The sequence below is a fragment of the Trachurus trachurus genome (assembly GCF_905171665.1).
Source record: "Trachurus trachurus genome assembly, chromosome: 15".
NCBI classification, from domain to species: domain Eukaryota; kingdom Metazoa; phylum Chordata; class Actinopteri; order Carangiformes; family Carangidae; genus Trachurus; species Trachurus trachurus.
This window is the reverse complement of record NC_139906.1, coordinates 20,005,210-20,023,039: the sequence shown is the minus strand read 5'-3', so window position 1 is coordinate 20,023,039 and position 17,830 is coordinate 20,005,210. Positions and strand designations below refer to the sequence as shown.

Sequence of the window (17,830 nt, the reverse complement as noted above, 5' to 3'; positions counted from 1 at the left end):
ACATCTTATGGAGTTTTTGTGTAGCGTCATTGGTAAATGTCTTTGACAGTGTGGGCTGAGGATGTGTGGGTATGAATAGAGGACACTTACTGTGGGTGTTTAGACCAGGACAGACTGAACTGTCATCTGTTGCACAAACCACAAACCACAAACTAGTCTATCTATATCTACGACCATAGTCTGACCTTCAGGAACTCCATCAACAACTGCACCAGAAAGTTCTACAACACTAAAAGTTTACAGTGGAGTTTCACCTGCACAGTACACGTATATTTATGAGGAAGTACATGTGCAGTACAGCAGCAGAACAACAGGTCCACTGTCCAGGGCCCCAGAGATGGCCCATACTCTGCAGTCACGGTGATAAAGTCTCTCAAAGAAGAAAATAAAGCTCTGAAGGAGCAAGTTCACCTGGTGGAAATTGGACGGCGACAGATGGAAAGCCAGATCCAAGAGGAGCTCAGACAAAATGATCCTCAGAAGGATCACTAGGGAAGAGGCAGGGTCGCATCAAAGCCTACATAGATTGTCTGGCCCCGCTCGCTCAGAAAGACACGGAGATAAAGAGCAGTGAAGAGCGGTGGAAGAACAGATGTGACACACTGGAGGCAACAGGAGCTGAGACAGGAAAGCTGGAGGAGGAAAGTGCAGGAGGAAAAAAAACACCAGAAAATAAAGAGAATTCAAATGAAGCAAGATTCAAAAGGAAGAAAAAGATGGGGAACAAAGATAATGAGGAAGTTCAGAGGGATAGAAAAAAGGAACTAAAGAAGAAGATCAGGAGAAAAAGAAGAAATGGACTAATTACTGTAGAGTATAGGTACCTTACTCAGTGCCCATTCCCCTCATCCCAATTGCAATTTATCCACCCTTCCCCCCTTTCTTCCACCCTTTAAGTGAATTACACCTGCCTGTCTGAATACAGATACAGGATCCATGGCTGTGACTATGTCCTGCAGTGTTACAGTGTTATGTTGACCATTTGTTTTGGAGGAACCAGATCTAGCAATGTTCTCCTTCTATCTTTAACTTCTCACTTTCAGTCTAGATGGGGGATATGGAGAGAAAGTTTCCCATTAAACTGGTTGTGACTCATTTTGGTGATTAAATTTGTCTTAATGTCCTAAATGAACACTCACAGAGAGGGTCAAAAATAAAATACCATATGGATGATTTGGATGATTAAAACTGTCCTTTTTATGGTTTTATGGCTAAACTATGATTCCAACTTTGTGTACCGATGTAAACAGTATTCCCTCATTCTAACACTGATCCATGCTCAAGAAGCTGTATTTCCTAGTTTCGCGTGGAAGAACGGGACAGAACTGGGGGGAAAATACAGCATCATAACTTCATGTAATGATCTGCACCTGCAAAATTCACTGCACCTGTACTCCGAAACCACTCCAGAACCAGATCATTAAATCAGGACACAAAATAGCCTGAGATAGAGACAGGATCATCATATCATCTGCTGAGCAAAATCGTGCTGCCTGGAAACCTATCATTGTAATTGAGTTGACAACTTGTCCTTGCACGGCACTCAGGCTGACAATCTGTGTTAGATAGCTCAAAATATAATGAGCGGGTAGCTGTGATTACTTGTTTACTGGAGGGAGGACTTCATACATTGTCACACACTATCATAACTTTTCAAAGTAAAGACATGAAGACAACTGTCCTGCATCTGAACTTGTCAACTTTAATGGCTGCAATGAAAAAACTGACTATGAGCAGGATCACTTGAAAATTGATTGCATCCTGAAATTGTATGTGACCCATGCTGGAAACTCCATACATGCAGTGTTTATACATTCAGTTCACACAGTTCACATTTAGCTCTTGCAATCCAATTACTTAGAGACATGTGTAGTTGTTGAGGAAGAGTCCTTTTCATGGTTTTCAACAGTAAGCCCTGCTGTGGAATAACACAACTCAACATCTTAACAAGGTAAATTCAACTCCCTGAACTGAGAAGTATTTGAACAGTGATCTTTAACAGATTACTGTTAGCTCCTTTGTGCTGTAGGCTGTCCAGATAATGAAATATTTGTTGAGATTATAGATTTTATACAGTTCTCCTTCAGTCTGATAGGCTCTTTGCAGCAAAACTGTAGTGATTGATTATTGTTTGGAGGCGAGAGGGCCCTGCTAAGTGTAACAACTGAAATACACAGCATTCATGAAGTCCATCAATAATTCTATTAGTAACACTCTCGGTAATTTGGGCTATTTAGGTCCAGGCTTTAATGAGCCATTGTAACTTACTATAGGTCGTAATGGGAGCTGTTCTGTCTAAACTGTGTCAGATCTCCAATTTCTCTTGAGCACATGTGATTTAGACTCGACCAGCGGTGATAAAAACTGACCCAAACATTGAAATCGCCGCAGTCCACTAACAGTCTATGTAGATCTTCCCCACATTGTATTTCCCCAAAGTCTGATAACCATTAGAGCCTCTTCCTCTTCCATTTAAAACTGTCAAATGGTAATTAATGGATTTTAATGGCACTATTTCCATCATTCTCCTTCTGGTTGGATCTCTTGTGTGTAATTACCTGTGTAGGCATCATTAGCCATTACAGCAAAATATCATTCTCCATTTTGAGCTGAGCATACTTTATTTAATGTAAATGGATAAATACTCTCCCAGGGCTCTGATTGAATTGGATTAGTGCACATATGATTTCCTGCTTTATCAAGTTCTGCTGAATTAAATGAGTCGTCCTGGCTTGGACAGAGAGTGGAAAGATTGAAGTGTTCACTGAGGTCAGCAGCTGGAGCACCGGTCTGGAGACGTAACCTTCAATTAAGAGTTTTCATGTCTAAATAAAGGAGCCTTTGTGAATAATGTCACACAGTGTTTACATCTTTGGTTTCAGCTTGCCTGTCCTTTCTATTATTGTTCTGTTTCCCCTAATGCGTCTTGACACAGTAGTCTGGAGTAATGGCTCTGAAATGCTACACTGAATCGATGCCTGGTGTCTTTTCCTCTCTTAGGTAATTTACTTGGTAATGAGAGACGGTGCAGAAGACTGTCTCTGCACAAGCTGAGAAGATGTAATCTGTTTTCCCTATGATTCAGTTGGGTTACACAGACTTGCCCTGCTAATTAATTAACTATGAAACGGGGGAAAATAGGATTTCACTGAAGGGCTTAATTTGGATGATCACGGCCCCTCACCTTCCTGTTCGTCTGCAGTGCCTCACTGTCACTGAACTACTGTGTTTAACCACTGTATCTTTGACTAAACTAGATCATTCACTGTCTGATGTAATGTATGAAACCTAGGCGACTCCATCTGTGTGTGTGTGAGGCCATAAGGTGCGCGTGTGTGAGTTATATTTCCTCTTGTCTCTAGAAAACAATCTGTTTCAATCAAAGTTGATCTAAATGACCCGGCGTGTCAACAGCAAACCGTCATGAGAGTGGTTTTCAGTGCGAGAGATAAGGTCAAAAAAGCCATTTTGGGCATCATAAAGGACGTATTGGCTAGATATTGATGTCATTTATTACCTGACAAGGATGGTTACAGTCGGGCTGGTGGAAAAGGGGGGAAAAGGCTGCCCTAATGCTCCAAGCAGATTGAAATAGAGGATAGCCATGATGGAAGAATCAATTAACCTTGGCCTGGAAGTGAACTGGTTGATCTTTCAGCACGATTTTATTTGTTGACAAATATACCATCTGCTGTTCTGTGGATAAGGGGCACGACACCGCATGTGTGTTTAAGTGTGTGTGTTCACATTGGCTCCGGGTTACTAGTATGAGTGCTGCTGAGTGCGTGCTTATACAAATAAGAGCAGAGGATTTGCACATGAAAAATCAAACATCAGTAGACGTAGGTGTGTGTCTCGTACTGGCAGATGCTTAGTCGTGCCACAGACATGAAATATTCTCCATGTGTGACAGGTTTTACATTAAACATCAACGTTTTGTGCTGATACACGCAATTATTCAGTCCAAGGTTTCCTAAAGCGGAGGTGGGCTCATGAAATCGGAGAAATGGGAGTGAATTGTCAGACGGTTATCCAAGGCACAACAATGAACAACAAAATCTGTACAACACAAAATAATACTTTTGAGACCTGACTGCAATTTGTGCTTTTTATCTATGACCACCACTTATACTGTATCTTAAACCTTACAATCGACGGGTGGATTGCTGTGGCATTTGTTTCATCATTTATGTCTCACCTCGTCTTTGATGGTAGTGGCAGGCCTCTTGCAGTTGAAGTGCCGAAAGAATTTATGTTACTACTTGACCTCCCAAGAAAGAATAATAATAGCACTCAGACACTCAACGGCCGATCCCAACGTTATGGGCTTCAGCTGTAAAGCCAGAGCTGCAGCTGTGAACCTCCTCAAGACTCAAGAAGAGCTACTTCAACGTGTAGCTCAGCAAAATCCATAAACATTTCCTCTCCTCTCCTCTCCCTCAGCTTGAACACTCAGTGTAATTGACTAAGAAATCAGAAGAAAGCAGGAGGCCAAATCACACAGTGCTGAGAAAAAATATTCAGAGGGCCTTACCTCAGCTTATTCCCAGCATCCTCCTCCCTCCAATATAACCCCTGTGTCCTTGACTTTTCAGGCCCAACAACAGTAATAACAGTAAATGCGGCATAAACAAATCCTGCATATACAGTAAAGAATCCACAGTGCACCACGTAACTATGTCAGTGTGGTAGTAGATCCTCACAATAATTTGTAAAATAAAGTTATGTTGGTTTGTACTGGCTTCACATTTTGCTATATCAACTCATACTCTCTCACTTTGCAGCTTGCATCCTCATTTGCAAGGCACAACATTTTTTATTTTTTTTAACGATCCCTTAGTCACTTTTTATCATCCTCTCATTACTAAGACTTTGCATTAATATTCCAGAGGGAGCCTCCTGTCTAGTATCAGCATCAGCACACATTATTATCCAGTATTTCTTGCATATTACTTGTGTGCACTCCAGTCAATCCCTGAGTTTACATATTTTTTCATTACTGGCACAAATGTTTACAAATAAGCCTCATTTAAAGCCTTCGTTCGGATTTAAGGTTGTTTTTCTTTCATGCACCACTTGCCTCAACTCAAACCAGAAATAAGTCCTTGTCGGGAAACTGAAGACATCCTGTAGCTGCTTGTGGCCTCACTCAGGGATTAACTGTCTGATGTCCCTCCTCTGTCTCTGCAGGGTTCGGGATGACAACACCTGTGACTGTCGCAGGCAAGGTGTTCCTGATCTTCTACGGGCTCCTGGGCTGCGCTGCCACCATCCTCTTCTTTAACCTTTTCCTGGAACGTATCATCACACTGCTGGCCGTGGTGATGAAGGCTGTGAGGGAGCGGCGAATCAGGAATAGTGGTATCCTTCCACCGGGCATCCGCCATGATTTCTCAGCCTACTCCCTCCCAGGCTGGAAGCCCTCGGTGTACCATGTGATGCTGATTCTGGGCCTGTCAGCCATCACTATCTCCTGCTGTGCATCAGCCATGTACACCCCCGTGGAGGGTTGGGCGTACTTGGACTCGCTCTATTTCTGCTTTGTCACCTTCAGCACCATTGGATTTGGGGACTTCGTCAGCAGCCAGAACGCGGCTTACGAATACCAAAGCCTCTACAGGGTGGCCAACTTCCTCTTCATGCTAATGGGCGTGTGCTGCATCTACTCGCTCTTTAACGTCATCTCCATCGTCATCAAGCAGGTGCTCAACTGGATGCTGGAGAAAATGACCTGCTTGTTTTGCCAACGCTGCAGTAAGGCCAACGCCTTCCTGGGCCGACGCAACGCCATCCGCCCGGGCTCCAAGAAACGCAAGGGTCGGCAGCCGCCCGACTCAGATGGACCATGCGATAGTGACACTGAGGGACGCAGGCTATCAGGGGAGATGATCTCAATGAAAGACCTGGCAGCCTCGAACAAGGTGTCGCTGGCCTTAATGCAGAAGCAGCTTTCTGAGTCGGCCAACGGATATCCCAGGACAGTCTGTGGCAGCTCACGCCATAATGGTTTCTCCGGGGGTGTTGGTGCCCTCGGCATCATGAACAACAGGCTGGCAGAGACAAGTAACTCCAGGTAGAAGGTAGAGGACAGAATGAGATAGGAAACAAAATGATGGGAACTCTTTATTCTCATACTGTATAACAAACCTTGAGGTTTATTGCCATAGAAAAAAAAATACAAGGCTTTTAAAATGGATTGCCAGTGTACCTTGTTATGCATGATTTTTCTTGGATACTATAGCCTGTGGTGGTAATACAGGAAAACAAAAATGATGATGGTTTTGGTGATGATGATGGCATGATGAGAGAACCTCAGAGACAAAAAAAAACAAAACAAAACATTAGTTAATGTGGAAGCGTGGGGACCACCCATTGCCCATTTCATTAACCTCAACCCAGAACAAACCACTGAATATCTCTTAAATATCAGTGTTAGTCCGCAGAGGAAACACGCTGGTATGTATGTATATGCTCAATATATCTTACTGAAATGTTGTGTTGCAAAGGAGCCAAGGGAGGCATACAGTGCAACCTTTACTGTTTGGTGGTTTTTGCCAGTTTATCTGAATGTAGGCCTAATTATTGAATGCTGATACAAACACGACAAGCGGAATCACTGAAATGATATAGCACATACTGATCTATGCATTATACTTTTCATGCATTTTTTTGCACCATGTATAGACTTTCTATTGATCGCAAACCCCATTCCGTCTTGACATGGGTCAAGTATTACCCTCAGGTGATTAATGTCATTTCTGGGGGCAAGTGTAGAAAGACGCGCTTCTAAGCGTGGCTGTGATGTAGCTGATTTCGACAGGGCTGAAGCGAGGGAGGGCTTGTGCCACAATAAGGGGCTGCACAGGGTAGTTCCCCATTCCTCGAGATAGAGATAGAGTCATGAGAGAGGAACTGGTCGTCTTAATCAGCTGAGAACATGCTCTGCTAGTCCAATACATTGACTTGAAAGCACCTTGCAACTGTTTTTCAAGCTTACGACCGACTGCAAGGAAAACAAATGATAAAGGCTTGCATTAGTTTGTATTACTTTTTCAATGCAGAATAGACATATGTGAAAAGTAGCCTAAGTTTATGCCTGTTTGAAATACAATATAACGGAGGGAGGTGAAGAGGGAGGAAAAATATGGATGGTTTCACCCCACAGGTGCATAATGTTAAATGATGCAGATTGAAAGTAGCTGGGTCAATCTCACATGCTGCAGAAGGAAACAAAACCCTAAAGGCATTCTTTCACTTAGATTGATTTATGTTTTGTGGCAATTTTTTCTTGTTTTTCCCTCAAGGGAGAGCACTTCTCTGCAGACGCATGGCTCTCACTGTAAAACAAAGCTTGATACAAAATTCTGCAGAGGCTGGTTTCAGCAAATGTGTAGCCAAGGCTTAACGGATGGAGGGTGTTTGCGGAGGATACGGTGCTACCCTGTCAGGCTGCACGATCAATGTCCGTGTTGCCAGTAACTATCTCTTCCAAGGCATCGGTGATTTAAAGCCGTGCGATGGTGTTTGATGTTCGTAAACAGCGAGACGGAGGAGAGGACGCTGGTAGTTAAACCATCCGAGAGACAGTGATGAAAGAAGAGAACTAGAGAGAGGGGCTGGTGACAGCGGCAGAGGTAGAAGAGGAGGTGTGTTAATCGACTCCCTTCAGATCCAAATTCATACCCATTATAAATCAACAGCCTCTCTCAGCCAAGGGCTCAACTTTTTCCTGGCGTCTATCTTCAGTATCTAATATCCTCCCAGGTCGCTGACTTCTTCTTTTTTTTCTGTCATCTCTGCATTCATTTCACATTCACTGCACCAAAACCCTCCTGCTTCCTTTTTCTTGCAGATCTTGGCTCTCTCCTCACGCTCATCACCCTTACACTGTGAATACGAGACATGTCATAAACCTGTAAATATATATATATATATATAAATATAGCGCTGGAACGTCTTAAAAAGCGCTATTACAATAAGGCGTGACTTGGATTTGGGTCTATACTTTGTTGATTTTCATCATTTCAGAGCATAGAGGTAAATAATTTCCTTTACTCCCCAGTCTCACCAAGAGGAATAGAGAAAATGACTCAGGTAGTTAAATCTTCAGGCTTGTCTTAGTTTTTCCTGCATGCCATTATGGTAAAGCCATACAAGATAGATGTATATAAAACAGAGGACTCTTTAAAGTCTATTTTTCTACATATAGCTTTCAAATACCTACACGTGGATGACTGACAAAGTCTCACTGTCGTGTCTCGTACACAATCAGTCAACAGATTGATGAGATGCAGCACTCAGAACTTGACTACACTTTACATTATCAGAGTCACAAAGTGAACACAAGGTTCTCCAGGTGTGAAAGAATATCTTGAAAGTTTTGGAAATACCCATATTCGCTTTGTTGCATACAGTTAGCTGAGAAGATCGATAGCACTCTGATGCAGATAACTAGCTTAGCATAAAGACAGAAGAGATATTTAGTCATAAAACCACAGTGAGTGATATTTACACTTTTTTTGTTTTTACACTGTTTCAATATTAAAGATGTATTATGTTAACTTCTTATCTTTAGATTAGATGGTTAGCAGATTATCTCTGGACAGAGCCAGGTTTGCCAACGGTAACTCCCTGAGACCCTAGCAGCTGGTTACCCCATCCCCTTAACCCCCATTAAAAACCGAATAATTAAATGCAATGTGTTTACCAGTAAATTTTAAAACCAGTTTCCTGTCTTTATGCTATGTTAACTTCCTGGCTATACCCCTAGATAATAAAACCTGCCTACCAGCACAAATTAAGATCACTAATTAACACATTTTACCTCAATGTATAATTTCATGACTACCTGGCTGTTGCCCCTATTTTCTGTCTTTATGCAAAGCTAAGCTAAACGGTTAACTGGCTATAGCTTCAAGAATAGCCTGTGTGCATTTGCCAAAATGTCAATTTATTCCTTCTCCAATTCCCGACAGAGTGGCTTATGAGCAGCAGAGTGAGCGTATACTGGCAATGATGATGTGAAGCACTGTTTTTAGCTGTGACATTGAGGCCATAGAAAAGTGTCAAACTCGGAGACATTTGAGGAGGAGTACTGGCTTGCTGTAGCAAATGACATATTGTAGTTTGAATTCGGTGTTTCCCTGCTGTAGTATGTCACTGAGGGAGAGAGTCCCGCTGGCACATCTCTACAATAATGATTTCTGAATGGTGTTATATGTGAACCTTCATTTTCCCTCTGAGGCTTAAGGCGACAGTGGCAGAAGTTTCAGGATTGCTCACTGATTTTTAAAAACCCCACTTGCCATCAGCTGCACTGTATCCTCAACCTTACTCTCGACAAGGAGCATGTGTGTGTGTATGCATTTGTGTGTCCAAACCCATGTGTAAAAGACTGATAATGAGAATTAAGGGACTGTGAATGTTATCTTAAATGCTTCCCTAAACATATGTCCCCCAGAAGTTATTTGACTCAATATAATATCCATAAAAATGTATTTTCCTTAAGCCTGAAAACACATCAAGCTTTTAAGACATTGAATATAGTATTTAGAGTAATGTTTGCTCACCTAAAATGCATGCGTGTCTTGAAATCAATTGCCTTACTTTAGTCCTTGCATATTACAAAAAGGTTCCTTATTGAAAAGAATTTAGTGTTTAGAGCTTGTGTGTTGTACTATACAATCCTTTTGCATTTTGCAAAATTGATCTCCATTGATTGCAATGGTTTTAACTGCTCCACTGTCCTCTGTATCTTCTGTAAGAGGAGATAGGAGGTCTTAGGATTTCCTGTATGTTTGTATTTGTTATCAGCAGAAATGCCTCCTTGATGTGATATCACAGATTTTCCTTTTAAGTGTAATTAATTGCTTTCATGTTCTCATCCAACATGAAATTAGACTGAAGTGATGCAAAATTTAGAGTCCACACTATTTGTACATAATAAGGGTAAACATAGCAGACTTGGATCACAGCACTGCGCAACATTGTCAGCATTAATTTAATATTAGATTGTTCAAATCAGCACTGCCAGTGTTTATTCCAGTCAACACACATTCTACTGTATTCACACTGGAAATTCTGCTCTGTAGTCAACCGTACTCTGACTGTAAAATAGGTCCATTAAAATGTCATGCTCCATAGGCAATACAAGCCCCATAATAAAACAATTTGTTTGAAATAAGCAGAGACTGGAGATGTTGTTAAGTGTTGATCTCAAAGGCTGTTGATGGTGCTAATGGCATTATCATTTATTCAGCAATGCTATTATTACTTTGTGATCACGGTATGATTCACAACACTGCGCTGGCTCTCCACTTTCCACTGAGAAAGAGTGTGTGAACTCTTTTGTGTTTTGACACTGCTAACACTGCTCGTTTCAGGTACAAAATGTATTTATACTAATTTGGCTGGAGCACACTAGAAATGGCTGTTACCAGCAAACAGCTGAGTGGCTCAGCAACAGGATGATGTATTATCGCTGTGCTCGGCTGCTTCTGATCTTTAACGGGAGTCACATTCTTGGCTTTGATCTGGAGCTCAATTTCCAGAATCACTGGACATGGGCCTAGTGGTTTTTGCAGTATATATGTATGAAATGGATGATATGGAACAACAAACTACACTGATCTAAATTCAAAAGCTGCTTCAGTGTCTGTAATCCACAGTTATGTTGACCTTTGCCTCTATTGACATCGACATCTACACCTTGGTGTGTGTCTCATGTTGCTTGCATTGTGGTGTAACATCCAGTTAATGTATGCAAATTAATTCTGTTTGCAAGTTGCACATTTATACCAATGATTGTACTTTTATATTTATGTAATTAAAAGTAAAACCTACATGAAAACAAGAGGGGGTTCCATTAAACAATGACATTCACTGATGTTCCCTTGATTTTCCTAATGTTTATTGTCTATTATAACAGTAGTGTGGAAATCAGACACACTGAATTACTGACTTTGAAAGCTGTGCACTGATATGCTTCACATCTAAGGCACTTTGGCTTAGTGCCAATAGTGAATATGGATATTCAGAAAAGTCTCCCACTTGAAGTTACAACTTGCAAGGTATGAATGTTCTTTACGAGAGAGTTAGGTAAATTTATATCTCCAATGTGGCAGCATAAAGTTCATTAAATAAGTTTTCATTCTTTTTTTCCCTACTATTTGGTAGGTAATAACAGCTATTTACCAGACTAGAATAAACATTGTGAGTTCAGCATCAAGAAACATCATGTTGGATAGCAACACCAATGTTAACTTATCTCCATGTTTTCTTCTACTTATTAAGTTAGCATGCTAACCAGCTAGCCCTAATCAGTGTTGCCACTTCCCAACAGAGTCTCTTTGTAGCCTCCAGTTTCCTATGAAGACACAGCACTGCTCAGAGAATATATTGTAACCTTGTGTCTTGCAACAATGGCTTTTATCAAACAACAACGACAACAATAACTAGCAACTGATAGCCTATCCAGCACAAAACCCTTAAACGTTTAAAGCTTGTATTAAATGAAGAAGATACAATGTGTTTATTTTTGAGCTTTACATGTGCTGGTAGGTGGATGGTAGGTTTGATATTCCTGTCTTTATGCTAAGCTAACAGCCTGATGCTATCTGTAGTTCCCTACTCATCTTACACGTGAGAATCGTCTCAATCTTTTCATTCACTCTTGGCAAAAACAAGTCACACAAGTTAGAAATAATGAACCCTTTACAAATAGAGTTTGCCAGAAATAAATACCACAGATTAAACTTGATAACATGTTCAGACTATGTGAAAATTCATAATTACACGTTTTTTAGAGCAGTGTTGCAAAAATGCTGTTGAGCTGCAGTCCAGTTCTGCAGTGTGAAATTAGGGAGTTAATTTCACCAACAAATGTTCGACCTGCTGTGTCCCAGCGTCCCATTTCCAAGTAAAGAGAGACAACAGAGATTTATTTTGCATTTTAATAAACGCTGTAGCCTATATTTGATTGTGTTCATAAAATGCTCCGCTGGCTCTCAGTATGTCACTCTGATAAATGGGCTTTGCTGTATTTCTTTTAGACGTTGTTCTACCAGAACACATACAGCCAGCTGGAAGGACCTTCAAACAGTATGGCTCTTCAGTAATGGGTCAATCAGGATGTTAGTCATAAAAGGGAACCTGTAATTGCATTCATTATTGAAATGAGTCTGATCCCAGTGAATTATGCAGAAAAACAACATACATTATCTCACTGCGCGGGGGTTAAGAGGAGTCTGTGTGGAGGAAATGTGCCACAATGTCTGTACTCATCAGTAATTTTCTGTTTAGGAAGAAGCCTGGTTTGTGCTGTTAGCAGAGACATTAAACAGTCTGGTATTGTTGTCAGAGGAATTAACACCCACCTAGAATGATTGCAGCTTTCCCTCTGCTTATGCTGGGCTAAATTTGATCACTAGAGTTTTTGTTTTACCAGAATATTCGCACGTTTCCAGGCTTGTGCAAAATACCTACCTCGGTTTCCCTCAAGAAATTACAGATGAATAAATCCATCTCTACCGCAACGGATCACATTCAACACCCAAGAGCTCCCTGATTTTTAACAGATACGGCTCGAAAAAACAAATCAAATCACTGTATCTTTTCTTTGTTCTCCCTTGTTTGGCACACAGACAAACCTTTATGTCATACTGGAACAGTGTGAACAGCAAGATTATCCCACAGGGAGACGGGACTGCAGTTAAGCCTCCAGCAGCAGGCTGAAGTGTTTCCTCTGGGTCCAGGCGTCAAAGACATGTGCCTCAATTCCTTCACTGCAGCAGAAACCCCTCATTCCTGGCCATACGTCAAAAGCTGCTGACACTGTTTCTCTGCATGTCTTCTTTGTTTTTTCCCCCACTTCAGTTAAGAAAACTCCAATTACAAACTTGATTAGACACAGCATATTGTAACTTCTTTCTGTGGATAAATATACCTAAATATACTCATATATCTAAATAATGTGGGAAAAATAGACTGCACCACTTACACACACACGCATGCACGCACACACACTCTGGTTAAATGTCATTTATCTTCATTTTAAGATCGTCTCAAGTGATTTGGATGGCAAGCTGTTGAGAATCAAGTCCTCTTACAACCTTGTCAAACTGAATACATTTTCCAATCAGTCTTTTGATAATAGTGACACATTAAAGCAAATAGGCTACTATGTAGGATTTGTGGTACTAGCTACTCTGGTTGAGAAGAGCAATTGTCTGCTACCTGTGTCTACATGAATTTTTTTTTTTTTTGACCGGGCTTGAGCTCGGTCTCTGGGCAGTGTTGGGAAAGTTCACTTTCTACATGAACTAGTTCAGTTCATAGTTCATAATTCAAAATTTTGAACTAAGTTCACGGTTCCAAAACTGAACTAGTTCATAGTTCTTTTTTCTTTTCTTTTTTTTCCAATATGTTGTACAAGCTATTATTTTTCAAAATTATTGCCTCAGCCCATATCAAACACAGACAGACAGCTATTATTTTAGCAGTTTTAACCAGTAGTATTAGTTATAGTTACTACTTTACTTTCCCCAATATGTAACTTAGTTACAACGTGACGAAAGTAATTACCAGGAAAAGTAACTATTGCGTTACTATTTTATAAAATTCTCAAATATGTGAAATTACTGTACTTCGACTTCCCTCTCTAACCCCCGTTTATCTTTTACTAAACCAACTGGGCCAGTATTCCTCCACACAGACAGGCTCCGCGACGTGCTGTATCACTCCGCCTCTTCCATGCGCCGCTGATCCAAACAGCTGATAGGTGTTGCCAGATTGGGTGGTTTTTCAGCTACATGTTAACGCCTGTTTACAGTGTGTTTTAGCTGGGTTTTTGCCCGGAAGGCTCTATGGAAACCTGGCACACTGCTGAACAAAGTCATACTTTGAGAGAGCGCCGTTCACAAACGCCAGAATGAACGCGTTCACAATAACGTTCATCAAGCGGAAATACAGTACGTTCAGTTCACGAGAACGAGTTCATGAATGATCGTTCATTGAACGCGTTCAGGCACTGTCTCTGGGGCTCACCACAGTGTTCATACCCACACAGGGAAGTTACATAGTGCAGTTTCAGCCGACGCGACCCTGCTCAGGCTGCAGCGGCGGCACCATTCATCCTATTAACCATTTTTCTACCACTTCAGTGAGTTTAGAAACATTATTTTAAAGTGGAAAAACTACATAGGGTTGCTTTAATACAGTTAAAGTGGCTGTGAGGTTTGTGGAAAAGGACCACTGAGTCATGAACATTAAAGGGTGTAATTTTGGAGCCACTTTGTTGTTACTCTCTGTAAGTTAAATTTAACACCATGGATGAGGGGTCAAAATTTGATTATTTTGCCTTTTCCAAATAAAAGCAATAACATATAGCTTTAAACTTAGTGTGTTTTATTTTTATGAATTCAATTTCTACCTTGATGTATGAAGCACTTATTTGTTTTTCATGCCATCATCAATTCCTGTGGACAGACCAAAACCAACAATGCATTAATAAATGTCTTACATAGTCAGCGCCTGAAAGGATGCTTATTCATCCTCCAAAATTCTTAAAAACACCTGCAAGATAAGCCAGACAGGGATGTCAGAGAATATTAATAGGCTAATGTGTTGGTTTTGGTGTTTGATGTTTGGATGTATTGACAATAAGAAAACATGTAATATTGAGCAGCCTTTTCCTCTAATCAGAAACAGGGCCGCAAGTACATTTGGCTGGTGTTTCGCTAAAGTCTTTAAACGTTTTCTCAGAATTTAGATCTTGACTAAGATCTGAGAAGATAAAAAGAAATTTCAAGCTGTGGCTGCAGTGGATGTTCGGGGAATTAATTTACTCTGCCCATGTTAGAATATTAGAGCAGGGACGAGGCATATTGGCGCCCCAAAATAATGTTGTTCACTGCAGATTTATATTGATGCACTCTTTGAAATAAAGGAAGGATAAATGAAGGACTCGTGAAACATTTAAGGCCTGACCTGTGACTTTAAAAGATAAACCTGTCAACAGTTTAAATTTAGACATTTAAATAAGCGCTGTTAAAATGGGGTTAATTGCCTTAGTTGCTTTCAATATCCTCTGGCTCTATACTCTTTATATCCATTTCTTAACCTGGGGCAGTAATACATTTAGTCACGTTAAGGATCACTTTCAACCCAGCAACCTCTTCTTACACATGCCTTTCATGTGCTGTGAGAGTGGTTGGAGTTGTATTAATCTATTTGCGATGCACACTGGGAAGTAGGTTGGAACAGCTTGGGGTGCTCTAATGGTAATAATCTGAAGAGACCGTGAACATATCTGAATTTAAGGTGGAGTGTGAAAATCAAAAGTCATTGTGAAAACGGGACATTTACGAGTAGAAGGGCTGAGCAGCCTGAGCGATGAGGCAATTACCTTATTACATCTGCTCTTTCAATTACAATGGGAGGGGAGACAGAGGAAGAGAGGGGTTAATAGAAAACTAACCAATTCTGCTAATGAAGTTTAATATGATCTCTTCCTCAGATTAGAATACAGCAGTGTTTACTATTGCAGAAATTCTTCAGTGTCGGCGTGCCTAAATGCAATAAAGCACACGGTTTACAGCAGATAGAGTCAGACGAATGGTAATCAAACTGGAGTTGAGGAGAAAACCTTTGAGCTTTTCAAATGGGTTTTCATTATTTTTCAGACACATCCACTCCACAAAAGAAATTATTACAACTAGCCTCCACTACCACCCGACAACAGAGTTGCAACAGTTAGTTCAATGGGGTTAAACCATTTATTGAACCTGCAATTGTAAATATTACAGATTGGGCATACTCATGCATGGAGGAATCTTGTGCTATAATTTCGGACAACTCTACAGAGGACTCCACTATTACTTAACTACTACTACTACAAAGTGCTTTTTCATTTCTAATTTAAGCAAACACTGGTGCTCAGTGCTCAGACAACTGGGAATTAGATCAATTACATTTTCGCATCAGTATAGAGTTAATTGTCTCATTTTAATAGACTTGTTAGGCGGGGATCCCCATTTGATTTCACTCAAAATTTCGTTGTTTTACCTGGTTGGGTTGTTGAACAATATTGAAATCCATGTGTGCTGAAGGATTGTATAGTAGTGTTTGAAAGTATTTATCACTCCAAGTACTCACACACACACACACACACACACACACACACACACACACACACACACACACACACACACACACACACACACACACACACACACACACACACACACACACACACACACACACACACACACACACACTGTTCTGGGTTTCCTTTTCCCCCCAGGGAATTGTCAGTTTATAATTCACACTCATTATAACTGACTAATTCATAAATACAGGTATGCACCAGTACTTGAAATCCCCGAGGAGCATTTGTAGTTGTTACACACACAATGATGGACACTAAAGCCTGTCTAAATCTGAAAGTTTCTCAAACTTGTAAAAAGAAAAAGAAAAAGAAAAAGAAAGCAACTGAATTGTAAAAATGAGGGTGGTAAACTACTTCTGAAATGCAAATCAATGTGTGTACAGCTTTTAGTGGATCTCAAGGAGAGCAGACGATGGAAAACTAAATCACACCAGGTGTTTTTTTTACGGTCAAATTTTGCATGTTTTCTTCGTGTGGGTGCATGAAATAACCTTGTTTACAAAGACTCAGCAACTAAATGCCTCTAAACATAGAGAAAATTGTTCATACTGCACCGTGGAGAGGACTTACATACTGTTTATTCTAATATATTTTTCCATATCTCTTCTCCCTCGTTCTCCCATGTTTACTCACACAAACAATCTCTCTTTCTCTCTAGACAGGGAAAGTGAGAGAAGCTGCAGTTGGTGTCAAATCTGCTGACTGCGCTATCACTCCGCTATTAGTGACTGCCCCCATCTCAGCTCCCCCAGAGGCAGCTGAATTAAGAAGTGACTGAGCCTTACAAAGTTATGGTATTTCAATAAGGCTCAGTGACTGAGGAGAGGCGCGTGGATGGCTGTGAGGAGGCAAACTGGCATTAGTCATTTGCATTAGGACGTTTCTCTGTTCTCCGTTTCACTGTGAAGAAATGAAAGTAAAAGAAATGAGAACCTGTGATCATGGAATCTGTCTCATGCCGAGTAAAGTGAGCGCGACAACAAAGCCAGAACCTATGTTTATCAGGTCGCCCTATTAAAGCAGCAGAGCTGAGGAGGAAAAGATGAAGAGGGAAGGAAGGAAGGAAGGAAAGAGAGGAAGAGAGGAATGGCTGAGCTGTTATTTCAGGTTTTCTCTCGCTACGCAGTCCCAGCAGTGCACAGGGAATCGCTCTCTACATGAGCCTGATGTGCACTCCTCATTATGCTAAGCGGAGTCCCGTAGAGGCTGCTTTCGAATGGTACCGCTTCAGGAGTGGTATAGATACCCAGGAGGAGAAAAAAAGGGTTATTAATAACAATGTTGGAAACAATGATGATAGAAAACACTAATAAAGCTAATGCAGCCCAACAAACGAAAAAGAACAAGGAATCTCTCATCAGCTTTCTTGCCATGGCTCTGTTTCTCCATAGAGATGGTTGTTCTCTGTTCAAGTTTAATAACAATACTGTTTTTTGAGCAGGTTTCCTCTCAGTTCTTTTACACCTTTCCTAAACTGGTGGCATTGGAGCTGTATAACTCACAGGATAACTCACACCTGCCAGGTGTTGCAGTACTTTGACAGATTTCCTCATCCTTACTTGTAGGCTACACCAAAGCCATAATAAATCAATGCCTGCTGAGCTGCCACTCACATCCTGGCAATGTGCTTGCTATGAATATATGGGCAGTATTTTACATTTCCAG

General features: G+C 40.9%; 1 protein-coding gene across 1 annotated transcript in view; it reads left to right on the top strand.

The window, feature by feature from the left end:
* The window catches only part of kcnk12 (potassium channel, subfamily K, member 12), a gene marked incomplete at both ends in the record, with an annotated part of 32,429 nt that extends 26,352 nt beyond the window's left edge, over positions 1–6,077 (top strand). The window contains one exon of the mRNA XM_083987681.1: positions 5,191–6,077. Coding sequence (XP_083843807.1) covers positions 5,191–6,077 — 887 coding nt within the window. The remainder of the gene's footprint in view (positions 1–5,190) is intronic.
* Between the last annotated feature and the right edge of the window lie 11,753 nt (positions 6,078–17,830).